The sequence below is a fragment of the Rhinolophus sinicus genome, chromosome 17 (assembly GCF_057876585.1).
Source record: "Rhinolophus sinicus isolate RSI-liver-muscle chromosome 17, RSI-T2T, whole genome shotgun sequence".
NCBI classification, from domain to species: Eukaryota; Metazoa; Chordata; class Mammalia; order Chiroptera; family Rhinolophidae; genus Rhinolophus; species Rhinolophus sinicus.
In genome coordinates, this window is record NC_142517.1 from 190,054,038 (window position 1) to 190,080,820 (window position 26,783).

The 26,783-nt window shown below is 37.0% G+C and overlaps 1 protein-coding gene across 14 annotated transcripts in view; it reads left to right on the forward strand.

The window, feature by feature from the left end:
* The window catches only part of UNC80 (unc-80 subunit of NALCN channel complex), a 187,451-nt gene that overhangs the window by 97,577 nt on the left and 63,091 nt on the right, over window positions 1-26,783 (forward strand). For all 14 annotated transcript variants that reach the window (XM_019726978.3, XM_019726980.3, XM_019726986.3 and 11 more), the window contains 7 exons: window positions 1,122-1,222; window positions 5,622-5,822; window positions 13,722-13,829; window positions 15,104-15,242; window positions 23,097-23,278; window positions 23,789-23,920; window positions 26,340-26,526. In XM_019726978.3, the coding sequence (XP_019582537.3) occupies window positions 1,122-1,222; window positions 5,622-5,822; window positions 13,722-13,829; window positions 15,104-15,242; window positions 23,097-23,278; window positions 23,789-23,920; window positions 26,340-26,526 (1,050 nt within the window). The remainder of the gene's footprint in view (window positions 1-1,121; window positions 1,223-5,621; window positions 5,823-13,721; window positions 13,830-15,103; window positions 15,243-23,096; window positions 23,279-23,788; window positions 23,921-26,339; window positions 26,527-26,783) is intronic.

Genomic DNA, 26,783 nt, shown 5'->3' on the forward strand with positions numbered 1-26,783 from the left:
GCATGCAGCTAAGACACACCAGATGCCTAGAATTTAACTAAGTAAAATTTAAAGCACATTTTCCTTGCCATTCAGTCTCCGTATGAGAAGCAAAAGAGAAAACTCTCTTTTCCAGGTATCTTGTTTCAGAAGTCAGTCAGGAAATGTGGGTGAATTATCAATCAATTCTGCCGAAATAGAAGCTAAGTATATCTCATCAAAGTGAGTTTAAAATAGGAAATATTTCTAAACTTACCCACCCTCAACTTTGAAAATAGCTAATTTATGCATTACTTAAGATTCACCTTATTTTTTAAGGAGACAATAGAAAAAACCGTGGGATTTCTTTTGTTATAGGTCTGAAGCATTAGCAATTATCATCAGTTAGTTTGGGGAAAATTTTTATTTCAATTAATTATTTGAATTGGTCAATTTAGCCTGACCAGTTAATTCAAAATAGCCAGCTAGAGCATGGGTTTGTCATAGAAAAGACCCAGAAAAGCTTTTAGATTTGAGGACAAAGTTTTATTGTCTCGTATACTAAGTAGTGAATTCCTGAGAGATGTCTCCTTTATACTTTCCCATAGAGAGGAAACTTTTTTAGTCCATGATTAGACACTATTGGTCCAAATTCCCTTCATTTTCCCAGGCACCTGCCCATCTTTGAAGCAGCTTTGATAACAAAGACAGGTGATATTAGGAACAGTAGCACTAGCCATAGTCAGTCACAGCAGTCATCGAGGCAGTAGTACTCAGTGTGGCCACTGCAGGTTGGTTGGTGTCCCTACTTACCTGTACCTGCAAGGTCTGGGCAGTCTGGAATGGATTTGGGCACACAACCATTAAATCGCTCATCTCAGCAATTCAAGGACTTGACTCTGTCTTTTCTCTGCTCCCATGTCTCAAAATGGAAGCCACCATAACAGAGATCATAAATGTCTTTGTAATTGCCAGTTCAGCTGGTGATGAAGGGAACAGCTCCTATTAATATTCCTCCATTAAAATCAGTGTTATGCTCTGAAACCCACGGGGCAATAGTAGTCTGCCCTAGGATTCAAAAGCATGGAGAACTATACCATACCAATGTGTTCAAACAATGGAGGACAAACAATACAACCTTTCTTGGTATTTTTCTTTTGAAGAAGGGAGTCCTTGGAGTGCAAGCGAGCCCAGCATTGAGCCAGAAGGAATGAGTACTGCCGGCACAGAGGAAAACTATCACAGGAACATGTCGTGGCTTCATGTAAGTAGAAACCTCAGAAAAAGCCCTGAGGTCAATTTCTTTTGGCATTGGGAAAGAGCTATAGGGGGAGAACAAAAGATTATACTAAAACCACGAATGCAGTTTAGTCTCCAAGAGAAACCAGAGGCTAATATTTCAGCTGAACCTTTCAATACTCACTATGATTGATATTCTGCTAAATGATATTCCTTTTAAGCTTAACTAAGACCAAGGGTCCTTTGTGATGGCTGGCTTTGGGGTCACCATAAGTCAGGGAAAACCATGGGAAGTTAGGCCAGACTGGTGATCAAGGTAGCTTGCGTGACACAGGCAAGGCATCATGGTAGTTTTATATACATTGTCAGCAATGCTGAGAGCAAGGTCATGGTGTCAGTTTTGAGTCTGTATTATATCACACTGTAAACCAGGACATGCAGATTCTAAGATGATGATGGTCACACCTCAAAGGACTATCCAGAGGGCAGTCAGTAGGGGATCCCAAGGAAACTCCAGTCATTGATTAAAGCTCAAGGTTTAAGTGTGCATGAAAAAAGAAAGACAAAGGTAAGGAAGCATAACATCAGATCCACAATTGGCAGGGTGCTGTCATGATCTCCTCTGATTTTAATCTGACTTCCTTATAGGGTCAGATAAGGGCTGGCTATTGTCTGACGCTTCACAAAGTGCCTTCACTATGGAAGTGGTCCCAGAACTGGTTCATTTGGGGACTCTCTGAGGCAGTTTTTAAAGCAAACTTTTTAGTGAAGTCAAACATACATAGTGAAAGGATGCAGAAAAAAGCATGTGTACAACTCAATAAATTTTCACGAAGTGAACACATATGAGTAGCCACTACCAGGTGGAGAAGAACCGTATCAACACCTGAGAAGCCATACACAGGACATCTAGCAGTCACTACCCTCCCCCATCAGTAACCATAATTATAACTGCTAACACCATAGAGTAATTTTTGAAATGCATATAAATTAGCATCTTATTCTAGTATGTACTCTGTTGTGTCTGTTTCTTTTGCTCATATAAGTGTAGGTGTAAGTCCTCCAACTTGACTCTTCTTCTGGATGGCCTAATTTATTCTTGGCTAGATTCATTTCCACTTAGAATCACATTGTCGTTTTCCATAAAAAGCTTCCAAAGCAGCCTTGAATGTAAAGATTCTTTAAAATTGAGGAACTGAAATCTTTATTATGTTTGTCTTCAGATCTATAAAATGATCAATCTCTCCATGAGTTTATGTCCCTCCACTTATTTAAGACCTCTTAAATTCCCCTCAATAACGCTTTTTAGTTTTCTGTGTAGTGTTCTACACACAAATATTCTGGAAGTGTGTTTAAACACTTAACAATGAAACAGACTTTAAATATTTAGAAGAAATCGCTGATAAAATCTTTTAGACCTAAAATTTTCTTAGTAAGAAGGTTTTTAATTACAAATTCAATATATATAATGTGATTAAGACCATTCAGATTCTCTATTTCTTCTGGGAGAAGTTTGATAAATTGATTTCTCCCTATGAGTTTGTTAATTTAATCCAAATATTCACATTTATTAGCAAAAAAAGGTATTTATAATATTCTCTTAATTGCCAATTATGTCCTCTGGGGTTATTTTAAATTCTGTAGTATCTACATCAATGTGCCTTTATCCTTTCTGAAACTGGTAAGTTATGTCTTTTTTCTCTCTTTTTTTTTTTTTTTTTTGGTTGTTTGTTTGTTTTTATTATTATTAGGCAAAAAACCAGCTTTTGGTTTTGTTGTTTTGGAATGTTTGATTTTTGTTTCATTAATTTCTGCTATTATCTTTATTAGTTCCTTCTACTTTCTTTGAGTTTAATTTGTTTTCTTTCCTTCACTTTTTGATATAGATACCTAGATAATTGATTTTCAACAACTTTGCTAACATATTCATTTAAAACTATAAATGGTATCTAGAAACAGCCTTAGTTGTACCACACAAGATTTGATATATCATATGTTCATTATCATTCAGTTAAAATATTTTTGAATTCCCACGTTGATCATAATTGATCATAGATACTTGAAAGTCCATGACTGATAACTCCAGTGCATGAATCTATTGCCTTCTCTTGGTCCTGCTCCTTTATGTGCCTAGCCATTTCATTGACTACTAAACATGATGGTTGAAAAATTATAGAAGCATGATGATGGATACATGTCATTATACATCCGTCAAAACCCACAGAATGTAAAACACCAAGGGTGAACCCTAATGTGATCTGTGGACTTTGGGTGATAATGATGTGTCAGTACAGGCTCATCGATTATAACCAATGTACCATTCTGGTGGTGATGTTGATAATAGAGGTTATACATGTGTTGGGGCAGGGAGTATATGAGAACTCTCTGTACCTTCTGTTTAATTTTGCTTTGAACCTAAAACTACTCTAAAACATTTTGTTAATTTTTTAAACATTGTAGAATTATAGAGGCTCCAGATGATGTTCTCTCCCTCCAGAGATGATTCACCCTGTCCTCTGACAGACAGCAAAGGTCACCTCAATACAATCAGGAACTAAGCTGACTTGATTTGTACTTTTTCTAGTTCTGCCACTCCCTATACACATACCTCTTAGTATGAAGCCATTTGAGGTTCCCAGTGAGAGTCTTAGATATGTCCTAGAGCCCTTCGTTCTTGATGGATCAGAAACTTCAATTTTGTTTCTCCATCACAGTGAAATTGCCAGGATCTCAACTCTGCTTGTCAGCTAGTTTCTGCCTTGCCTCTTCGCTACTCATTCAGCAAATTCTTAGAAAAGAAAACAGTGACCGAAGGGACATCCCTAGGCAGAATTTTAAAATTATAGATTTCTAGGTCACCTCTACCTCCACCCCAGATCTACTAAATTAGAGTCTCCTGAACTAAAATCAGTAATGTTCATTTTTGTGTTTGTTTACTTTTTTGTTGCTGTTGTTAAGCTTTCTTGGTGCTTCTTTTGAACAGCCAGATTTGAGAATAACAAGGGAAACCTTACAGTTCTTACATGTGCCTCATACCAGCATAAACAGAAATATCAGAGATATTCAGTGAATCTTGAGTGAGATCTAGACAACACATGTTTTGAAAATTTTGAAGATGATGAGGCATTTATTAGCTGGGTTTGACACGGGTATGGAGTGACGTTTTTCTCTGTCTCCAAGTAAATAAGGCCTCTTAGTACTAAGGAACTGTGTGGCAGCGCTTCTGAGCAGGTTGGATTAGCCTTGTCCCTGTAGACTCACTTTATGTTCTCCATCCAGTATAGCACACAATCTCTCACAGATTAGGTTAGGATGGGAACTAGTTTCATGAGGATGGAAGCATTCTGAAGATTACCCTATGCATATTTGACTAACCTTGTTGCTGCACAATGATGGATACATGTCATTATACATCTGTCAAAACCCACAGAATGTAAAACACCAAGGGTGAACCCTAATGTGAACTGTGGATGCTGCTGCCTTTTTAGGAAGGCAACTTAAGAAGTTACACATTCAAGGGCCTTCATTCCTTATCTTAAAATAACTATATCCTTAAGTGAACTGAGTTTTCTTCTGGAATCCCACTTGGGATGTCTAGGTGATGTGAGTTGAGCCAGTTCAAGCTACAAGTGAAGAGCTAGAATGGCCCAAAAGTCAGAGAAAAAAATATTAGTTTGTAGAGAAACCCTACAGTGGCATTCAAGGGCCAGTTGAAGATTATATAGGGTAGAGTGGAAGATGCAGAAATGTTTTCAAGTTCCACGTAGGTAGGCATCCCACAGTTGTCAAAGGTCAACCAAATCCTTGGGACAGAACTTCTCATCAGTTTATGCTCTTCTGTCTGGCTCTTTCCACAACATAAGAGCTGGAAAAATAATATATTTCAAGTTCAGAATGTTCCTGTGAAAATATTTGGAAAGTCTACATTTCACAATAATTGTTTTAAAGTTTTGAAGGTCAGTTAACCTTTTATTGTTTCAAAATGCTCTTTTCTATCAAGTGTGAATGGAGGAAGCAAAAGAATCTAAGGACCTAAAGCAGGGGTGTCCAAACTTTTTTCAACGTTTTTTACCAAGGGCCATATGCAGTAAAATACACAAACAGCCGGGCCACTCACTCGAGGTGAAGTACGTATTGCCTCACCTGGTTTATTTAAGTAAACTAAATATATTTTTGCACTTTGCTGCGGGCCAATAAAAAATGGATTGCGGGCTGCAGTTGGCCCGCGGGCCGCAGTTTGGACACCCCTGACCTAAAGGCTTGGAACTATTTGTTCTCTTGTGGGAACTATTGAACCACTGTGGTTTCAAGAGCCCTTAAGGGAAGTTGACATTCTAACTTTCCATCTTCTACCCCACATGTATGTTCATGGTTTGTCTGCACTCGGGTTGCCTGGTTGAGTCTTAAAGATGTCTGTGTCCCAGGTCATGATCTTGCTGTGCAATCAGCAAAGCTTCATCTGCACCCACGTGGACTACTGCCACCCACACTGCTACCTGCACCACAGCCGCTCCTGTGCCCGGCTGGTCAGGGCCATCAAGCTGCTGTACGGAGACACTGTGGACTCCCTCCGGGAGAGCAACAACATCAGCAACGTGGCTCTCAGAGGCAAAAAGCAGAAGGAGGTAAGTGAATGATCAAGCAATAAGATACCAGTTACAGGGGAAATGATGGCAGTCTTTTCTGACAGTCTTTTCTCCGGGAATAAAAACTTCAGGCCACTGCAGTTTGTACAAACCAGGCTACAGATCTGTGTGGTTCTGAGTAAAGGTAGAAAATAAGTACAAGAAGGACAAATGCTTTATCTTCATGTCCATGAGCAAACATGGCATCTTTTCCTAGGGTTTGCTTAGTTCTTTGAAGAAATATGAACTCATGGGGTGGTAGCAATGAGTAGGTTATTGCGGTAGACAAAATAATCCACCCCCCACCACCAAAGATGTCGGCATTCTAATCACTGGGACCTGTGAATATGTTGCTTTCATGTGGCAAAAGGGATTTTGCCTATGTGAATAAAGAGATTTATAATGAGGAGATTATCCTGAATTATCCAGGAGGTACCCAATATAATCATAAGGGTCCTTATAAGTGAATAAAAGGAGGCAGGAGAGGCAGAGGCTGAAAAGGACATATGACAAAAGAAGCAGAGGTCATAGTGAGGCAGGGCCTTGAGCCAAGAAATGCTGGCAGCTGCTGGAAGCTTTAAAAGATAAGGGAATGGATGATTCCCTAACACCTCCAGAAGGGACCATCCATTTTAGACTTTTGATCTCCAGGACTACAAGATAATAAATTTGTGTTGTTTTGAGACATGAAGTTTGTTGGTTATTTGTTACAGCAGCAATAGGAAACTGATACAGTTAGGTATTAAGAAATCAGTAACAAATGGCCCAACTGTTCACAGATAAATAACAGAGTAATCTAGGTCAAATCAGACCTAGAAACTCCTTCAAGAAACTTACATTTTCTAAGCACTCAGCTGTACTTTTCTGACAACCACCCTGAGCAGCTGAGCTGGCAGAAGATGAAGACAGGAATCAGGCTGCCGTGCGCCTGCCAGGGAAGCCCTGGGTCACCCACCTGCCCCTAAACAGGCGTGATGGCCAAGACGTCCGATTGAATGAGTGCTGCTGGCTGGCCCTGCAGCTGCTTATCCCAAGTGGTTTTGCAAAGAGGTTTTTCTATAATACCCATTCAGTTCAATGAACATTCATTGTGCACCTGCTGTTGGCACAATATTAGTGCAGATATTCTGGGAGACATAAAAAATAAGTAGGAGCAGAGGATCTTTCTACTAAGAAGTTTGCAAGCCTGGATTGGTAGAGTAGAAGGATGACAATAACATACAAATCAAACAACTAAAGAATATGAGCAAGAACAAAAAATGCTCTGTTGAGTTGTATAGCAATTTGTAATGCTTTAGCACTCACAAAGGGATTTTTTTCTTTTAATTACAACCTTTTTATTATAAAAGCAATGCACGTTCATTGAAGCAATTTTGGATAATACCAGTGATCCTAAAGAAAAATATATGTATTTCATGTATCTCATTTAAGTGTGCTAATTAACCTTTTGGATATGACCTTTTAGTATTTTTTTCAAAGCAAATGGGTGAGGGTACAAGGCAGGTATATATCATTCGCAAAGTGCTTTGGGATTTTTACAAACCCTGTGCAAGAGATTTTATTGTCCCCATTTAATAGATGAAAAAGTTGAGGCTCAGAAAGATGGGATTGTATGTAGTTCACATCTATATCATATTCATCTAGACTTTAATTTGGAAATATAGAATGTCAAAATCAGGGCTTTTTAAAACTATACTCTATTGCATCTCATGGTATTCAAACTACGTAAATTCTAAGGGGGAATCAGGTAGGGAATAGATTAATGTGGGTAACAAGTACACTGCCAAATGACATAAAAAGAAAAATATATACATATATATGTTTGTATATATACATGTATATAGAGACATGTATATATACATATATATCTCAAATGTAAATGACAGTACATTCAAAGAAAACCTCTTTTCATTCAGGTAAGTTCTCCTTCGTGTAAAAACTCCCTTAGCTTTAGTAGAAAACCATATATGTTGGGAGTTGCAAAAATGCACCAACCTAAAATTAATGTTCGTTGTTCACCATGCACACTTTGAGATTTCTTACTGCCATATCTGCTCCAACTGTACTTTCACCTGTAAATCCATACGTGTCCAAATCCAAACATCCTTCAAGATCTAACTCAAATGCCACCTCCTCCCTGAAACCTTTTCTGATCTTTCTAGTGTTAACCACAGGCATACTGCAAGTGATAGCTGATGTTATTTTCCTTCCCTCCTTCTTCCTCTAAATTACACAGGCATTTTACTTGTGCTGTTTTGATTCTTCATTCATCCCTCCATTCGTCCATGCAACAAATTTTTAAAGAACCTATGGACCATGCTGAGTTCATACTATGAGCTGGGTATAATAATGGGCAAAAGAGATATGATGCACATAGTTCATTTAGAGAGACAGACATGAATCAAATAAATGTCCCAAATTAATGTAAAATAGCATCAATGAAGGAGAGATACACCATGTTACAAAAGCTTATGAACAAGGCTTTGAACTTGTCAGGGGAGATAGGCAGCCTTTCCAATAAAGTGACAGATGAGCTGTGACTGAAGGATGCATAGATGTTAACTGAATATGGAATTTTCCAACCAGAGAGAAGAGATGAGTACAAAAAGCCATGGCTGGAGCACAGAGGACTGTGGTGCATGATGAAATCGCACAGGCAGATATAGACCAGGCCATGTGTGGTCTCCCAAACCGTGGAAAAGATTGTGTTCTTTATCCTGTGGGTAGTGGCAAGCACTCAGAGGTTTTAAGATTATACTGTCTACAAAATGGGGCTATTGATAGCCCTATTTCTCCTTTGCCTTAATTATAAACTTTATTGCTTATTATTAGCTATTTAATTAATGCATAAATTAAAATTATTTAATGCATATTAACATTTTTGTGTTGAGCAGTATGTAAGAGTATGGTCATTACAAATAATTTTAATTATGTTTTTTATGTTTAATTTTTTAAATTAAATTTATTGAGGTGACATAAGTAAATAAAATTATATAGGTTTCAAGGTATAATTCTATAATATGTAATTTGTATATTGTCTTGTGTGTTCACTACCAAAAGTCAAATCTCCTTCCATCACCCCTTTACCCTTTTCTACCCCCCTTTTCCTCTGGTAACCACTATACTATTGTCTGTCTATGAGTTTTTGTTTGCTTGTTTATCTTGTTCATTTGTTGCTTTTAGTTTTATATCCCACATATGACTGACATCATATGATTCTCGACTTCTTCTGACTTACTCTGCTTAGCATGAAACTCTCAAGATCCATCCATGTTGCCGCAAATGGCAGTATTTCTTCCTTTCCTATGGCCAAGTAATATTCCACTGTATATATGTGCCACGTCTTCTTTATCTAGTCATCTATCAAAGGGTACTTCTGTTGTTTCCATGTCTTGGCCACAATTTTACATGTATTGTGTCCTATATGATATCTAACAGAGTGCCTCACTTATAGCAGAAAGGCAATAAATGTTGAATACATGAGTTGGCTATGTAGTTCTGGGATGTTACATGAGTGTCCTCTACCTCTGGCCCAACCAGGACGCTAGGATAAAGCAGCAGAAAAAGCTTGCCAACCGTCTGCATTGTTTACATTTCTGAAGGGAAAAGAGAAAGTAAAGCCAGAATAAGTGTCCGCTAACTCTCACACATTTAAATTGGTCATGCAGGTGGAGGGCTAAAAAGATGTATTGAGTCTTCTGTGATAAACATTTTATTTCAAAATTGCCAGCCTCCTCTTCAAGCTCCTTTTATTCCCTCCATTTGCCTTTTCTGAGTCTATCATGTAAATGAACAATTCCCATGTTTCCAGAGCAAAATGAGTAGGCAATAAATCAAGAATAAAAGCAGTGGTTCTGATTACAATCAAGACTTATCAGCAGTTTGTATTTTGTTCCCGTTTCCTTTTTAATTGGTTGTTAATGGCAGAATATATTTGTGGCAGCTGGTACATTTTGTAACCCATCTAACTCTGATCAATCTGCTCATCTGCATTTCGGTGCTCAGAGACTAACTGTACATCCCGTTAAGTCTATTTTAGTGTAATTCCACACTTGATGGGTTTTATAAACTATCTATCTATCTATCTATCTATCTATCTATCTATCTATCTATCTATCTATCTATCTATCTACACACACACACGTACATATATATATATCACCTTCATCAAAGAACTCTTTGATTTTCCCGCATATTTGTTCCTTGTCCAATGCTATGTTCTAAATAGAGTAAATGTTCAATTAGTGCTTGCTGATGAATAAAAGTAGATAAAACAGTTTTTTTCATTTCACCCAAAAAAGAGAGGGGGTAAAAGGTGATATGTGCCCAAAAAAGAAAGGACACTCACTGTGTCTAAATTCTATGAAGCCAATGCAAATGGCAAGCAGCCAACTTTTCTGCAGGACTAATATTTTTCTAAAGCTGTGGAAAGCACTATTGTGAGGTCAAACCAAGCCTTAGGTCTTGATTTCATGGGTCAGCATGACTGCCCACCATAACATACATAATCCATTTGTCAAAGATGTGTGAGACACAAAGGATCTATTTTACCTGTGGGGAAATATCATACTTATATTGGCATGATATTTATTCCCAGAAACTTGAGGAAATTCCTTTCCCAGAGAGCCTAGTAGGCTGATTTCAATTTTCCAAAATTTTAAATACCTCATTATTTCCACAGTATATCATCATTCATGGCAGAGACCTCTTTTCTACTTACCCAGTCTTTTCATTTGTGTGTATTTATCTATCTATCTTACCTATCTAAGATGTACTCTCCATGAGGAGAATCTTTTTTTGCTCCTCAGAATATCCCCAGAAGTTAGCCCAGTTCCTGCATGTGGTTAACTCAATAAGTATTCTTGAGTTATTAAATGGATAAATAAAATTTTTATTCAAAATAATTATTATACCTCTCTAGTCAATAATCTTTTATTGCAAGTAACAGAAACTGACTAAAATGTGTTCAAGTAATTAGAAAGTTTCTTCAAAGGATATAGCAAAATTGCATGAAACCAGGGAAAGAATGGGAAACACAATCAAGCCTGAAAGGATTGAAAACCAAAGCTGCTTTTATCTCAGGATGGGTATAGTCTGTCATCTATGCTTCTTTCTGCATCATCTCCACCTACATACTCATCTCTTTTCCCTGACCAGCTCCTCCTGCTTTTTTATCTTGTACTTTGACTGAAAACATTGCATCATTACTTCTCAGCCCCAGCAACCATCACCAAATGAATCAGACTTGGTGTCCCTTAATTCCCTAAGACAGAAATTGGGGGACCCAACTCCTCCTCTTTTTGATCCAGACATCCCAAGTGATAAATCTCTGTAAATTCAATCAATAGTGGTCAGGATAAGGAGAGAGGACAGGGAGTCAAATATGACAAATACCTATGACATACTCATATACAGAGAAGAAAATGACAGCAGTTCAATTTCTACACCATCCCATAGCAAGCATTCCCCAGTCAGCTCTTGGGGCTGTATAGCTGCCTCCCACTGACTACAGCTCCCTCTGGTACACCAACTCAACAATGAATGACATTATTAGTAATAAATTCTGCCCTTTGGTCTTGGGTTACTAGTCTTCAGTTTCTTTGCATGACCCTGGTTGGTGTGTAATTCCAACCACCATGTGCATCTCACAGTTAAGTGAAATTTCCAATTCTTCCAAGAACCACTAATAGTCAATAGATGCCTTCAGAACTAGCCTCCTATTCCATTCAGTTACTTCCTCTCTTCTAGCCAAGTTTTATACCAAGTTATCAAAGCATAAAAGCAACCGATAGTAACCTTATTAGTCTGAGTTAGGGGCCACACCAGTAGAGGGATTTGAGGGCCTTCACATTGTGTACCCAAATGTCCATCACACATGTACCCATCTCTGCTTTCTATCTTTCAAGCCTGACTAGGTCATTCAAGAAGAGTGACTAGCCCATCACCTTAGCGTGAAAGCCCTATAAACTGCCTTTCCTTTCCACTAGGAATAACATTCTAATCATCATGAGGCAACCAGAATATCCTAGACTTCCTAAGGAAGCATGCCAAGATATTAAAGATTTGATATCTGAGAAGCTTGACTTATACTTTCTGTTTTTAGTAGGCAGGATTAAATAGAACCCTACATTTCCCAGATTGTCAGAGGCAAATATAAATGTTCAACTTTTTTCCTCTAAGCTGAGTATTTTCCTAATTAAAATTCCTATCATTTAATCCAGAAGTGTTTTTTTCAAAAGTAACTCTGTAAAGGACAAAATATCCAGCCAAAGGAGACAAGGGTGAAATATTTACAAAATTCAAAAATCATGTTTTAAAGTAATTGTAATGATCTGGGAAAATATTCATTATAAGATCAAAGTGAAATGAATTATTTAAAATTGTATGTCACATACACACACATACAAGCATCCTCACAGTTGTGCTAAGATCCATGGGGGGGTAGGGGCGGGGAGGCTGAAAGTGAACAAATAATGGTCAACACTGTATTGGGGATTATAGACATTTTTGTTTTCTTCTTCATAGTTTTTGTGTTTTCCTGATATTCTACAATTTACATGTATTGTTTTGTAAATATAAAAAAATAAATGAGAGATGCCACTTTTAAAATAACTTGAATTTTTTTAAAGGAAGTCAACTACACCCCTATCTTTGTATGGAAAACAATTGTCATATACGATTTTACAAGTTTTCAATTTATAAAAAAGATAGGCATGGTACTTGTGCTGTGCATTGCTTTCCATTCACAGGAAAAAAACAAAATGTAAGACTTCTCTCCCCAAATGATATGTGTTCCCAAGTATGTGCCTCCAGGTTTTTATATTTAGAAAACACAGCAAGAGCTCTGATTCATTTGTTTCCAAGTAGATTCATTTTAAAAGTTCATTCCATACCAGTCACATAATAGAGGCATTTTCTTGGTTCTTTTTGTCAGAGTTTTGAAAGGCTTTCTTGGAACATGCATGTACTTTTAGATTTGCCTTTTCTTTCAAAATCTTCATCCATAACACTGTGAAGCTCTGTTCAAAATTCTTAAGGAGTTCAGTTTTTTCCCCCTTGGCTTTGAGGGAGAAAGTGTTTCATTGACATGGCACTGGAAAAACAAATGAGCATTTATTCTGTGCAAAGGGATGGATTCCCTCTTTGCATAGCCTGAAGTGTAAAAATAGGACGAATCAGGACTCAGGATAAGTAAACAAGGGCCTGTCACCTTTAGGACCAGATCATTCTCCCAGCAGCTCTTTCTACTCCATTCTTTGGCATTTAGGGAGTCAGGAGAAGACCTTATCCCTTCTGTGCTTACACAGGTGAGTTAGGCCTATTCTGGGCCCTGGTTGAGGGGCTAGTTTGAAAGAACTGCTGCCTCCTATAAATGAGTATAGATGAGTATGCTTTTTAGAGAAGACAGCTTATTTGTACAACTCGGACCTAGATGATGGAGGCTATGAGTCAGTACTTCCTAGATGAGTCTTTTATCTTTATTTCCTAACATTCCTCTGTGAAATATTTTCATTCTTCCATTACCAAAAGGTCGACTTGTAACATCCAACCTTATTAAGGGTCATGGGGTAGAGTGGATTTTAACTAACTTCATTAAATCTAAAAGATTAGTCCTGAAATGGAAGTCAGCTTTGCAACATGGTCAAGTTACTCCACCTCTCTGGATCCCAGTTTCCTCAGTAGTAAAAGAAGAGTTTGTTGCTAATTGTCTCTGCACTCTTTTTTTTTTTTTTTTATACAAAGTTTACTGCTCTTAATTTTCAAAATGTGTGGGGCCGCCAAAAAAGCTTTAAATCATTCTTCCCATCAGACAAAGACGGTTGTTTGGAGAATTTGGGGAAAAACTGCACTGTTGGTTTTGGAGAGAGCACTCTTTGTCACGTCTCATGTTCTTTTCAGTGCTCAGATAAGTCATGCCTGAGGACACCTTCTCTGAAGAAGAGAGTTTCAGATGCCAACCTGGAAGGGAAAAAGGACTCTGGAATGCTGAAATACATCAGACTGCAGGTATTGACACCTGGATCAGAAACATTCACGGAGCAAAAGCAGGAAGGGGGCTCTAGACATCCTGTTTGCTATGGTTTGGGACATACAACACCAATTGATACAGTATTGGAATAATGGTCCCTTTAATTGGTGAGCAAGAGTGCCACCAAGTGTGCAAGGAAAAAAATCCCTCCTTGCTAGACAGCCAGTTTCCACTAAGTCAAGGGTTTGGGAGCTTGACAGGAACTATGCCTCTTCCTACTCTCGCTACTCCGGTGGAGCTAATTTCCCACCAGTATGGTGCTCACACGTCTTGGAATAAGACAGTCTGGGTTCAAATCCCAAGTCTGCCACTCTGGCACCAGGACCTTAGGCAAATTCCCCCATTTCTCTCAGTTTTAGTCGTCTTACCTGTAGAATGGGGATTATAACATTAGACCCATCTCACAGGATTATTGCATGAATTAAATAAAATAGTACACTTACCTACTTATCCAGGGCTTGAAATAATGTTACATTATTACAATCAAAGCTCTAACTCATAATGCATTTCCCTGGGAGGGGGGAGACACTGCTTTTTATATTTTTCTGGAAAATGCTTAAAATGATGGTTAAAGACCTAGACTTAACCTGGAACCTATATTGATTGCCTAGATTATCTGAAGTAATGGATTAAATAGGATTTTGTGGGCTAATGTGGGCAATAACCACAATGCATATTGTTACAAAGGGAAAATGCCATGTACACTTAGACTGATTTAGAAAACTAACTTTCTCAAGGGAGCTCCTTTATTCATTAGAGGCTGCTCACAGTTTTCAGTAGAAATGAAATCCCAAGAAACAGGAAAATAGGATGGTTTGAAAGTCCATTGGGACTTTTAGCACAAAGATATATTGGCTGGGGTCTTTCTTTTCTCATAGAGCTGTACTTATTCTACAGTTTATTCCTTAGGTGTTTGCACAGCAGTTTTTATGATGAAAGCGTGCTGGAATTAGTATGATTTTTTTCCTAATTATTCATCAACTATAAAGCTTATTTTATGCCATGCCAATAAATATGCTCCATTTTTAAAAATATTTTAAGGTCAGCATGTAAATAAGACAATATTGTGTTGTTAACTGAGCCAGGTATATCAAACATTAAAAGAAAAAAAGGATGCTATAAAAAAAATAAAAAAATAAAAATAATAAAACATAAAGAAAGCAGAAAAAGGAGAAGTGGCACTTGAGTTTCATGAGGAGCATAGCCATCGGTGTCTTCAAAGATTTTAAGCCATGCTTTCTGTCTTTCCCAGGTGATGAGCCTGTCGCCTGCTCCCTTATCTCTGCTAATCAAAGCAGCACCCATTCTGACAGAGGAGATGTATGGCGACATCCAGCCAGCTGCCTGGGAGCTCCTGCTCAGCATGGATGAGCACATGGCAGGAGCAGCAGGTAAAGAAAGACTACCTGGGACCCTGGTTCTGGTCCTGTTGCCCCTCTTCCCAGTGTTTAAAGAAGACAGAGGTGCACTCATTCCACTTTCACTCCTCGGTCAGATGGACGGCAATTGCTGGAACTCTCGACAGAGCTGTGCACTCTAGGGAGGCAAGCCCAGGTTCTATGTGCGCTCTTTTCATTTCACTATGTAATCTGCATGAGAGCAGTAGGTCTCTCCCAGGGTGTTACCAAATTAGAGAGAATGATTTTCCCCAGCACCTACATTTTCACTGTATCTAACAAAAGATAAAATTATTTTTGTGCATTGTGATTTCCCAGATGTATCGTGACCACCATCATTAACTTCATTAAATCTTATGTGAGTAACATTCTGTGTCCAAATTACAATATCAAGAAAAAACTGTTGAAATTGAAGATATGTCCAAAGCTCCATAGCTAGAAAATTGTAAGTTCGAAATATGAATGCTTCACCTTTTTTCCACATTTTGTGAATATTCCTTTAGTTTGATAGTTATATTAATTGCAAAATACACATGGTAAAAAATCAAATAATACAAATGAGTATGAAGTTAAAAGTTGCACCCTCTTTCCTGTGAATCCCATTACCTTTCCCCAGAGATGACAATCTTTTACTTTCTAAAGACCCTTCTAAGGTACACTAGGCATGTATACGTATGTAGTATGTACGTGTATAATGAATGTTTCTTTTTTCACACAAATAAGACATACTGTTTGCATTTTGCAATTTTCACTTATATCTAGGAAATGTTTTTGTTTTTTTTAATTTTAAGAGTTTATTTGAGCAAAAATCTATTCAAATTGGGCAGCTCCAAACCACAAGTGGTGAGGAGAACTCCACCAACAGGAGCTCAAGGAAAGGCTTTTATAGAGAAAAGACTGGAAGAAGCAAAGTAAGACAATTATTGATTGGCTATAACTTAAAGCCTAGTTGGCTGTTTGTGATTATTTGTCCTTAGAGTGTTGGTTTTATAACCTGGAGGCATTTCCGGACTTAGATTTCGGTTTGCTTACATAGGCTGCTACAGTATTAGAGCCATACCAGTCTAGTGTCCTTCATGTTTAACTAGTAATTTAACATGAGAGGATGACCAAAACTTTGGTATGAACTCCACTCTCAATCACCATTAGAGTTAAGTTGCTCTCATCTCATTGTGAAACTCATAGATTATGTTATCAGATTTGTGGAAGCATTGTTTTTGCTGTTCATCTCATTGGTCATCTCGTTTCTGTTTTTCTAAGCACAGTGAGACCATCTGATGTACAGCTGATGGCTGTGAGCATGTGTTTCATACCTTTGAGAGAACACAACACACCAAGGAGACTATAATGATAACTATTAGGAAGATAATATCAAGAGACTGAAGTATACGCCTTAGCCAGGGTCCCTGAGAACCAAACCAATTGATGTCAAATAAATCAAAGAATGTACCTGAAGGGGCACCACCCAGTTTTAGCCAAGTGACTCTGCTAATTTCTTGTATTTGCTACAATACCAGCGGTGTTGATCCAGGTGCAATACAGGGTATTTACTATGGCACACACTCTTCCTTGTTCAGTCAATAAGTAATCTTAAGCAATTCTATTACCTAAAACCACCTTGTAAAGAAAATTTAGGGACCTCTGTTGCGTAGCTACAGCCTTAGCAATAAATTCAGCAATAGTTGCCAGAGTTAAGGAGCACTGTCTGCATTAACAGAGAGAAAAAGTAAGTAGCAAAAAGGCAAAAGGAATAAAGATTTCCCATTCATTCAAAAGAATGAGGATCCTGACTCCTGATCCTAGGAGAGTTGTTCGCCACAAGATGGCGTCTGCTTCTGGGGAGGAACCTCCCTAGGCAACTTGAATTTTAAATCTCCAGCTGGTGTGCAGTTCCAAGAGTTCAGAGGAGCTCTTTTTAATTGGGGGATACGGACACAACATAGAAGTCTCCAGAGTTTGGCTACCATGTGAGTCGTGAGGAGGACCTACTATGGTCCCTTTCAAATAGGTTCAAGGGCAGCCTTTGTTCTTAGTGATTCCAAATCAGAAGGGCCAGGAAAAAATAGGAAATGTTAATTAGGAGAGTTATAGCCAGATATTTAAGGAAACTAGAAGAATTAAGGATCCAGTTTGGTGTGCAGATATATAACAAAACCTCTAACACAATGACCAGGGCTAGAATCTGATATCCACAAGGTTGTATTATAATTTTCTCCTGAAACAATTTTTTCCTCTACAATCACCCTCATTTTTATCAAAGGTAATCACAATAACACACATTTGTTTGCAAATTAAGTCAGTCTCATTAAAGTTGGCCTGCTTATTTACATAAGTACAGCAAGAGTAGTGATTGACCATGCAGATGCGTTTTAAATCTGCTTTGCTGGAACTTTTCATAAGGAATCTTAGATTGGGCTTTTAATAGCCTCTCCAGGCTGAAAAGCTAAGCCAACATCTCACCACCAGATTTCACGGGGAATGCCTTCCTATATATAAATTCCTCTCTTCTTGAAACCCCAAGGTATCATGATTATCTTGGGCCTGCCAGGAAGTGACGTTTTTTACTCACCTGGTAAGGCTATGGGGAACTCTGTAAGTAAGGTACGAGGCCAGTTTTCCAAGAAGCTTTTATTGGCTTTCTAAAGTAACCTCAGTCCCTTAAACCTGTCCGGTCATGTCTGATTTTATGCATATTGTCAAATATGACACTCCAGTCAAAGCCTTGCTAATATAACTGATGTTTCCAATTATGTCCTGTTATAAGGATAACAGATTCTTATTGAACTTATGCAAATAATTATATTGCTGTTAAAATGAGAATACTCAATAAGTTTCTGAATTTTGGAAAGATTAGATAAAGAGAAAAAGTAAATGTTTCAATTCTATTTACAGAGATATACTTTTAAATTTACTATAAGCCATAATTAACTCAAGAGAAAAGAGAAGAAGTTTTCCTAAGATCTGGAAACATGAAACATTAAGCAACCAGCAATGTTTCAAAGAAAAAGTTGTAAAAAATCCATAATTATCTTTATCAGTTCATTCAATCCCATATCATTAATTCTTGTTCTGCCTGAATCCAGTTTTTCTGAATTAGTTCTAGAACTTCTTATACAGTTAAGTTTTATGATCTAAAAGTTGTCAAAAGCCTATATTCTAGAGTACTCATGTCAGAGTCCTTTCCATGAGTCTCTCTGAAGATGAAGAATCTTTGCAAAAGCATTAGAGTAAAACATTAACTGTCTGCAAATGACAAAAAGACAAAAAAAAAAAAAGCCATGGTTAAAGATCTGATGAGAGTTCATTTGATAAGGAAATGTAGTTATTTCTGTAGCATACAATAATTTAAGATAATAGCTGGACAATGAGAGTATTGACAAATTTCTAGAAACTTTAAACAATTTCTAGAATACCTATATCAGTAACATATATCCATAAACATATAACTTAAGGTTTATCATCACTCAATATTTGACAATATTTCCTACGTAATTTAACATACCAATAGATGTAATTAGTTTGACATCTCTTACAAGGTGGAAGGTGGGAAACAAATTCTTTTAGGTTTTTATACGGGCTTTCTGGGAGATTTCAAAGTCACTTTGAGGTCAGAAAGACTTTTTAGAATTTGATTTTAGGAAGTTGTCAAATTATCAAAAAATTTGAACATTTGACTGAATAGGATCTTGGATTATTATGAATAACGCTTAATTATGTATTTAACTGAAATGACAATAGAAGATTTTAAAGGCAAATACTGAAGGTTACATAGTTGTAAAAAAAAATTAGCTATTTTAGTATTGACAAGACTGGGTTTTCTGAAGTAATCAAAGACCTGATGAAGACGACGTGGAGTTTAGTAAATTATTTTGGTAAGACACAAAATCTTTGTTTTCCAAGTAGATTACCCAAGGGTGAAAAAACACCTTTCATAATCTCTTATCAACAGCAGATCAATAGCCGCAGAAAGCTTTGTCATTTTAACAGAGAAAACCAAATTCTAATTTTTCACCAGTGTACTTTTGATATTAAAACTCATTCTTTAAAAGCTTAAATACATTCATTCCAGTTTTAGTCATCTTGACCACACATAAAATTCTTTTTCCAAGGTTCCTTTTCCACAAACCTTCTACAACTTGTTAAATATCTATTCAGGTGTTGTCCTATTTTTTTCTTTCTCTTTCTTATTCCGGAACAACCCGTCATTTTATCTTCCTTACCTAGTATTCATACACAGATGTTTCATTCTACCCTTGTTATTTCTAATTAATTTTAATTATATATATTGATTAGAATTCTTAACCTTTTAAAATCCTTTATTCCTAGTGAAAATTAAGAAGTAAACTTTGTGAACTGTAGTTATGGCAGCGTTCTGTGGATTGGCAAATTTATAAATACATTTCACAATTTCTAGAAGTATATTTTTCCTCATAGTAAAATTTTCAATGTATCACAGAGCATGTTTACCAATAGACACAAACATTTTTAGTTCCTCTGTAAAAGGTAACCAAAAGTAGATAAACCTATGTTCAGTAATTAATGTTTCAATATTTTATCTTTTTTGGAAATGATTTATTAATAGATATCCAATGAATATGCATCATTTAATTTATCTTAATATAACTTTAAGATTTCAAGTTACCAGAAAGATTTGGAAACTATTTTTAAGTAGACATATCATAAAGAATGATTATTGTTGAAAAATTCATTTATAAACTTTTGTCTTACTTACATCTATTTAAGTTACTTGTTTTTAACAATTATTTTTAGATTACTCATGAAGATTTCATGAGGCGTTAAACAGCTAACCATCATTTTATCTTTCCTGTTGACAAATTCTGTAAGCGATAACATGAGCTTATTTGACTTTAGTAAACCTAGGTAGAATAAAAGTATTGTATTTAATTCTGATAACTCTGAAGACAGGTCTGTTTTAATTAAACAAACAAACTAGCTTTTATTTACCAAAGTTTATCTTAGATCACATGAACTTGAAAGACATTTGAGTTAGTTTCTATATTTCTGAGAGTATACTTGATATATATATATATGCTTACTTGCCTTTAAGCCAATCAAATAGAGCTTTTTACAAATTAATTTTGGCAATGCTATTCATAGGTTGAAAACTATCACACATCTATAACATACGCTCAGAGACATACATAAACATATGGACAGATGCTGAGATCTTATAGCTTTCATTTTAAAATTTTATCCATGAGACAGGTACAATAATGAAAAACTGACTAGTTTATAAAAGAACAGTTGGATACAAACTGTGTTTCTAGTAGATAGAATAAGGTAAGTTAACCTGCTCAGATGACTAAAACTTTTACTAATATTTGTGGAAAACATTTTTATTCTCCTAATTTTTCAAATAGCTGCTGCTTCTCGTTGTTTTTCTTCTTCTCCTTTTTCTTCTTCTTCTCCTTTTTCTTCTTCTTCTTCTTCTTCTTCTTCTTCTTCTTCTTCTTCTTCTTCTTCTTCTTCTCCTCCTCCTCCTCCTCCTCCTCCTCCTCCTCCTCCTCCTCCTCCTCCTCCTCCTCCTCCTCCTCTTCCTCTTCTTCCTTCCCCTTCCCCTTCCCCTTCTCCTTCTCCTTCTTCTTCTTCTTTTCTGATAAGGATAAACTTCCTGAAATTTTTATTTCAAGAATGGCTCTGTGTTCCTAGAGCAGACCAGGTAGAATATTTATATTTCAAAGACACAGAGAAATGATGTAAATTTTTCCAAGAAGAACTTTTGTTTCCTAAATCCAGATCTTTTGCAGTATCTGCAAACCTTTTTATTATAGATGAATAGGGGAGGTTTTGGGATTGATAAAAGCAAGGATATGTGGGCTTTGAATTGTTTCTAGAGCCTCTTTTCTGTTCTTGTAAAGACCCAATTTGTTAGACGAGTACAGTTGTTTTTAGTTCCTGAAAGAATTGGGTTGCAATCTAATATCAAGACATTGACCCAGCCATCTGTCCACAATATTTTCAATGTGCTTCTTTATATCAGGAAGAAGTTCTTCAACTAAGGTGGAAGTAAAAAGATTTCTACATTCTGTGTTTCTTTGGAATGTTTTAGCAAATCCTTGCACAATGGCTTCAGAATGTTTTTCTTTCCTTCTGGGTACATAGTTTCATTGTACCTTAGGGAAGAAGGCCTAAAAATAAGTTTTTATCAGGCTTTGAATATCCGCTTCCAATCTGGCTAACTTGTAAAGGCAAAACTACTTAAAATAATTTTTCTTAATCCTTTCAAATACCTTGTCAGCTTTTCAGCCCGGACAAACAGAAAATATTGCTGGCAGTATTGAACTACCTTGTGGACATATGAGGGGACCCCACAGAGGATGCAAAAGACAACTACCCTCCCAAAATCCACAGCCATTCCCAAAGATAACCAAAAGAAAGAAAGGTTTACATAGTTTCTCTGAAAGCTGGCAAGAGTAGTCAGAAATGGAGGGCAACACACATTTCTGTTTGGTCATATTTTGGGGGCCTCCAAACTAAGTGTTGCCAAGCCAAATTCTCAGGACATAGAACAAGACAAGCAACAAGGCAGTAGCTGTCCCTGGGAGAGAAAGGATCAATAACCAATTTTTTTTATTTTTTCTTTGGCCAATCTGAATTTATAAAGAAAGGGACAGTATTAAATGTTACCTGCCTTTCTCAACCAGGCAACACAGAGATCTAGGAGAGCTGACTTTGGTAAAAATTCGTACCTTTTGCCAACTTCTGCCTGTCTTCCCAGCATGCCATCTACAGGTTCTGGAGTGAGCGGGTGGCCCAGCAAGTTTTATCCTGGTCACCAGTAACTGTAGAGGAGGAAATATAATTTTTCCTTTATTGTTTATAGTGAGTGCCTGGTGAGACTACTTTTTCTCTAATGTACCTCATAAGTGGATAAGCTTATCTAGGATGGTGAAAAATTCTCCACTGTGGCCACTGTAATTCAAGATTATCTTTGGTAAGGCTAACCTACTTGTTTAGCCTTAAAACAAAATTTTATTCACCTGAGGCCTCACACTGGATCCAGTCCAGATTAAGTTAAACCCAGTCCAGTTTTTAAGTCTGACCCAATCTGACTCTGGCTGGTTTCTGGACCCCATCCAAAAAAAAAGAAATGCCAAATAAATTCTGAAAGCTCATAACACAAAAACTGAGATAAGTTAAAAGTTTTGAGGCTCTAGGGAAAAGTACAAGAGAGATTTTTAAATTATGTTTTTATAATTGCCACTGGGTCCTCCATCTATGCTATAGATTATATTTATAAGTCTTATTATTCATTAGCTTTATAACTAATGGCACCTGATCTTTCTCTTATTGACATTCATATTTTCTGGAAATTACAAAATAAAAAACATGGTAATATGATTTATGAAATCTCTTTTAGCTTTTCAATATCTTCTATCTCTAGGAAGCATATAAGTTTCTAATAGAGACTACAGTGTGGATTTTATTTTTAATATAAGTAATGTAACAGGCAGTTTTTAATTGACATTTTTATGAACTGTCCCATTTCCTTTTTAGGAAATTTCACTATGGAATTTCCTTTTTTCATTTGCTTCCTCTGGTACTTACTTTTCACTGTGAGCCAAAGGACCCTTTGCGTAGAGTGAGCTATTCTCCTGAAATGTCATGTTATCACTGCCCTTGCACCAGGTGCTGTGGACAGCACTGAGGTTGACGTTTGGTATCCAGTGGCTGAAATAAGGTTTGCTTTTGCTGATGTTGGTGGCCTGGCTCCATTAGCTCAGGAGCTGTTTTCAGGAGATAGGAGCAACCCTCCCCTCCTCTCCACCCTCAGGAATCAAGCAAAATTAAAAGATGTGTAACTGATGCATTGTTGACTGTGTCTAGCTGCCATGTTCCTGCTGTGTGCGGTGAAAGTCCCCGAGGCCGTGTCCGACATGCTGATGTCAGAGTTCCACCACCCAGAGACCGTGCAGAGGTTGAATGCTGTCCTCAAGTTCCACACGCTCTGGAGATTTCGCTATCAGGTTTGGCCCCGGATGGAAGAGGGAGCACAGCAGATTTTTAAGGTAAGGACACTTCTTCCCACACGGGAATTAGATTAGCAAACCCAACCCAAGGCTTGTTGATATCCTTTGACCACAAATCGGCAGTGTATGGCCCAAGAGATGCTTCTTTCGTTTTCTCTTTGGTTATATAAGTAAACTTAACTCCTATATGAATAATTACTTATTACTAAAAAATTGAAATATAGAAGAATGTAGAGTAAGAAAATCAAGTCTCTAGAAACCTATAGATCTTACTACTATCCTCAGAAGTAAGCACATAAAGATTTGGGGTATAATCATCCAGACATTTTGCTATATATACACAGATAGATGTATTTTGATTAACACAAATAGAGATCATTTATTTGAAACCCTTTATTTTATTAATGAGTAAACTGAGGCACAGAGAGATTCATCCCATGCTCTCTATAATATTCTGTGTGCTATAAGATTATGTCATAATTATACTTAAGGCTCATTCAAGCTTATTCTCCATCTTACTTACCTCATTCTTCTGATATCAACTAACAGATCCCACCTCCCAGTATAAACTTCACCCTGCCCTCTCCAGTGCTTGGAATGCCATCTGTCCCAATGTTTGACCCCCCATGGGTCCCTCAGTGCAGCGGGAGTGTCCAGGACCCCATTAATGAAGACCAGTCTGTGAGTAACAGGCCCTTTCTTTTCCATATCTTGAGGTCCCATAGTATACATGTAAGAGAGAAGAACAATGAATGTGTAAGACGTTTTGTTCATTTTTGTCATAAGAATGTAATAACAATATGCAAAATCAGCCTCAAAAGGTCTTTGTTCTTGTGAATACAACAGAAGGAACTAACAACTGGTAGTGAACATTTGCAGACCTCCAAGCCAACAAGTTTTGTTTTATAATTAAAGAAGCAGCCACCTTATGAAGCTATTGAAAGCATTAAGTATCGATTTCTTGGCCAAAGGTAACACTTTTGCCTCCATGTATTATAAAATAAACATATTCATTTAACCTATAATACATAAGCTACCTGAAAGTTAATGATACTGACCTTGGGCGAATAAGAAAATGAACTCAGATGGCAGCTGTTGTTTCCTTGTTTGGACCTTAGTTTGTTCTTCATTTTGTTGCTCATCAGTATAATCATCACAAACATCCCTCTAAGACCTCAGGTCTTAGGCTACCCTAATATGTCACTGCTATATTTAATATAATGCAGACACAGTTAAGTGTAGAACACAATCTATTTATATACAAGAACCAAGAATATGTATGTGTCTTTTGAAAAAAATGAATTTCAAAAAAATGCCTTTTTCACCTATTGAATAGCATTTTCCTATATTATAAGAGTAATGTAGACAATTTGGAAAAGAAAGGAAAAATAGAAAAAGAACACATCTCTCTGCACAAATCCATGATTATTTCCTTGAATAAATTCCCATGGGATTTAGGGCAATTGGTGTATAAATATTAAAGATTTTTGCTACATCTTACAAAATATCCCCAGCAACGTTGTAACATTTTACAACATAGAATAGGAAAGTGTCTTCTTGATTCACATAAACTAGTGTTATTTTTTTAATGCCACTTTGGCAAAAAAGACAACATTATTGGTGTTTTAGTTTATACTTCTTTAAAAAGCTAATTGAATACATGAAATTAGATTGAGCATTTTGCATATCACACATACATTTTCTAGGCATTGTAGTTTTCCTTGGAAAACTGTTTGTTTGAACTCCTTACCCATCCAAATCTTTTATTTTAATTCTACTTCATACCATACCTTTATATCTGTTGGTTTTTGTGCCAAAGAGAAAGGCACATCCGGTTCTTCCCCTATGTGTGCAGTAATTCCAGCATCTGAACCACTGGTGTAAGGATCTTTGATTTTTCTGTCATACATGCGATGGATTCATTTGAGCCATGCATAGTTACTATCCCAAGTTCACAATGAACTTCAACCAATCCCCTGATTCTGTGTCCAGTTCTCTTTCTCTCATTCCACAACTTTAATGTACCTATTATAATAAACTCTCGTAACCCCTGACTCTGAAAATGAATTGTCATTTTGCCCACCAGGTGCCCTTAATTGCTTGTCATTCATCACTGGAAACGTTTAGTCGTATGTTAAAAGACTAAAAACCGTTAGTCTTATGCATACAGGGGCCTCTGTGGATGCAGCCCTTTAGAAGAGTGACCAACACCCTTTGTTGTCTCTAAAACCCTATAAACCACTAGCTAACAAAGAGATGTGGAATTGCTATTGTGCATAGTCATTACTTCAGATGGGAAGCGAAGAAGTACAGTGATCACTTCCCTACTGTGAGACCACTGGCTTTGCCCCAAAGCTCTGGAAACTTGTCTCAGCAGAACTTACATCATGGTTAAGGCATGAATAAAATAGCCATTTTGCATAGTGCATCTTTTCTCCTTTATTCCTCCTTATTTGTTATGCCTGCTGCTGGTAAATAGAGTCCAATTTTACATTCAACCTTATTAACACTATTAGCTCTCATAATTTCCATTCAGTAATTTTGTTTCTATAAATATTGTTAAGTATTGACAGTGTTCTATTGTATTTATCTACAAATATTAAGTATTTACAGTGTAGTAAATTTTTGAGATACAAAAATGAAATAAATCACGTAGCTAACTGGTTTATATGAGAGGTAACTCTAAGAGAAAGTTCTAACTTTCTCTTTCATTAACTTTATGAAATATAAATGTCCTTCATTTAAAACCAGTTCAAAAATTTTTGGAAATGAATAGAGTATTAAAATTGTTTATTTGATTGTAATGTTTAAAGAGGGGATCATTGATATCACACCAAATCATAAAGGTGAAATAGGATTCTTGCCAGAAATTACAGGAATACTCAAAGGATTATTCTGATTAAACGAAAAAGGTTTGGTTAGTTGTACACAACCTGGAAGCTTGGTAGAAAAACAAACAAATAAATCTCCATGAAACTAGATCATGGGTGCCCTACCATTTCCTGAGCACAAATTACCACATTTGTGCAATTTATTGGAATACTCTTTATGCCTTGTGGAAGAGCTGCTATTAAATAAACTTGCCTTCATGTCTTCATAGAAATCCTTTTCAGCTCGGGCTGTGTCCCGCTCCCATCAAAGGGCAGAACACATCTTAAAGAACTTGCAACAGGAAGAAGAAAAGAAACGTCTTGGTCGAGAAGCCAGCCTTATCACTGCCATCCCCATCACCCAGGAAGCTTGTTACGAGCCCACCTGCACACCCAACTCAGAGCCAGAAGAAGAAGGTGCTCTCTATTCACGGGACTTCTTGGGGGGGCTGAGTCTCAGGGAAAGGAAAGGACTTGCTTTGAAATAAACATTGATAGTTTTGTGTGAAATGAGGTGATATGCTGCCTGTCTTTCTCTCTCTCTCTCTCTCTCTCTCTCTCTCTCTCTCTCTCTCTCTCTCTCTCTCTCTCTCTCTCCCCCCCACCTCCTTACACTATCAAAAGAAAGAGAAAATGTTCTGTTTTCTAAAGACTACAGTTGGCCTGTGTACAGA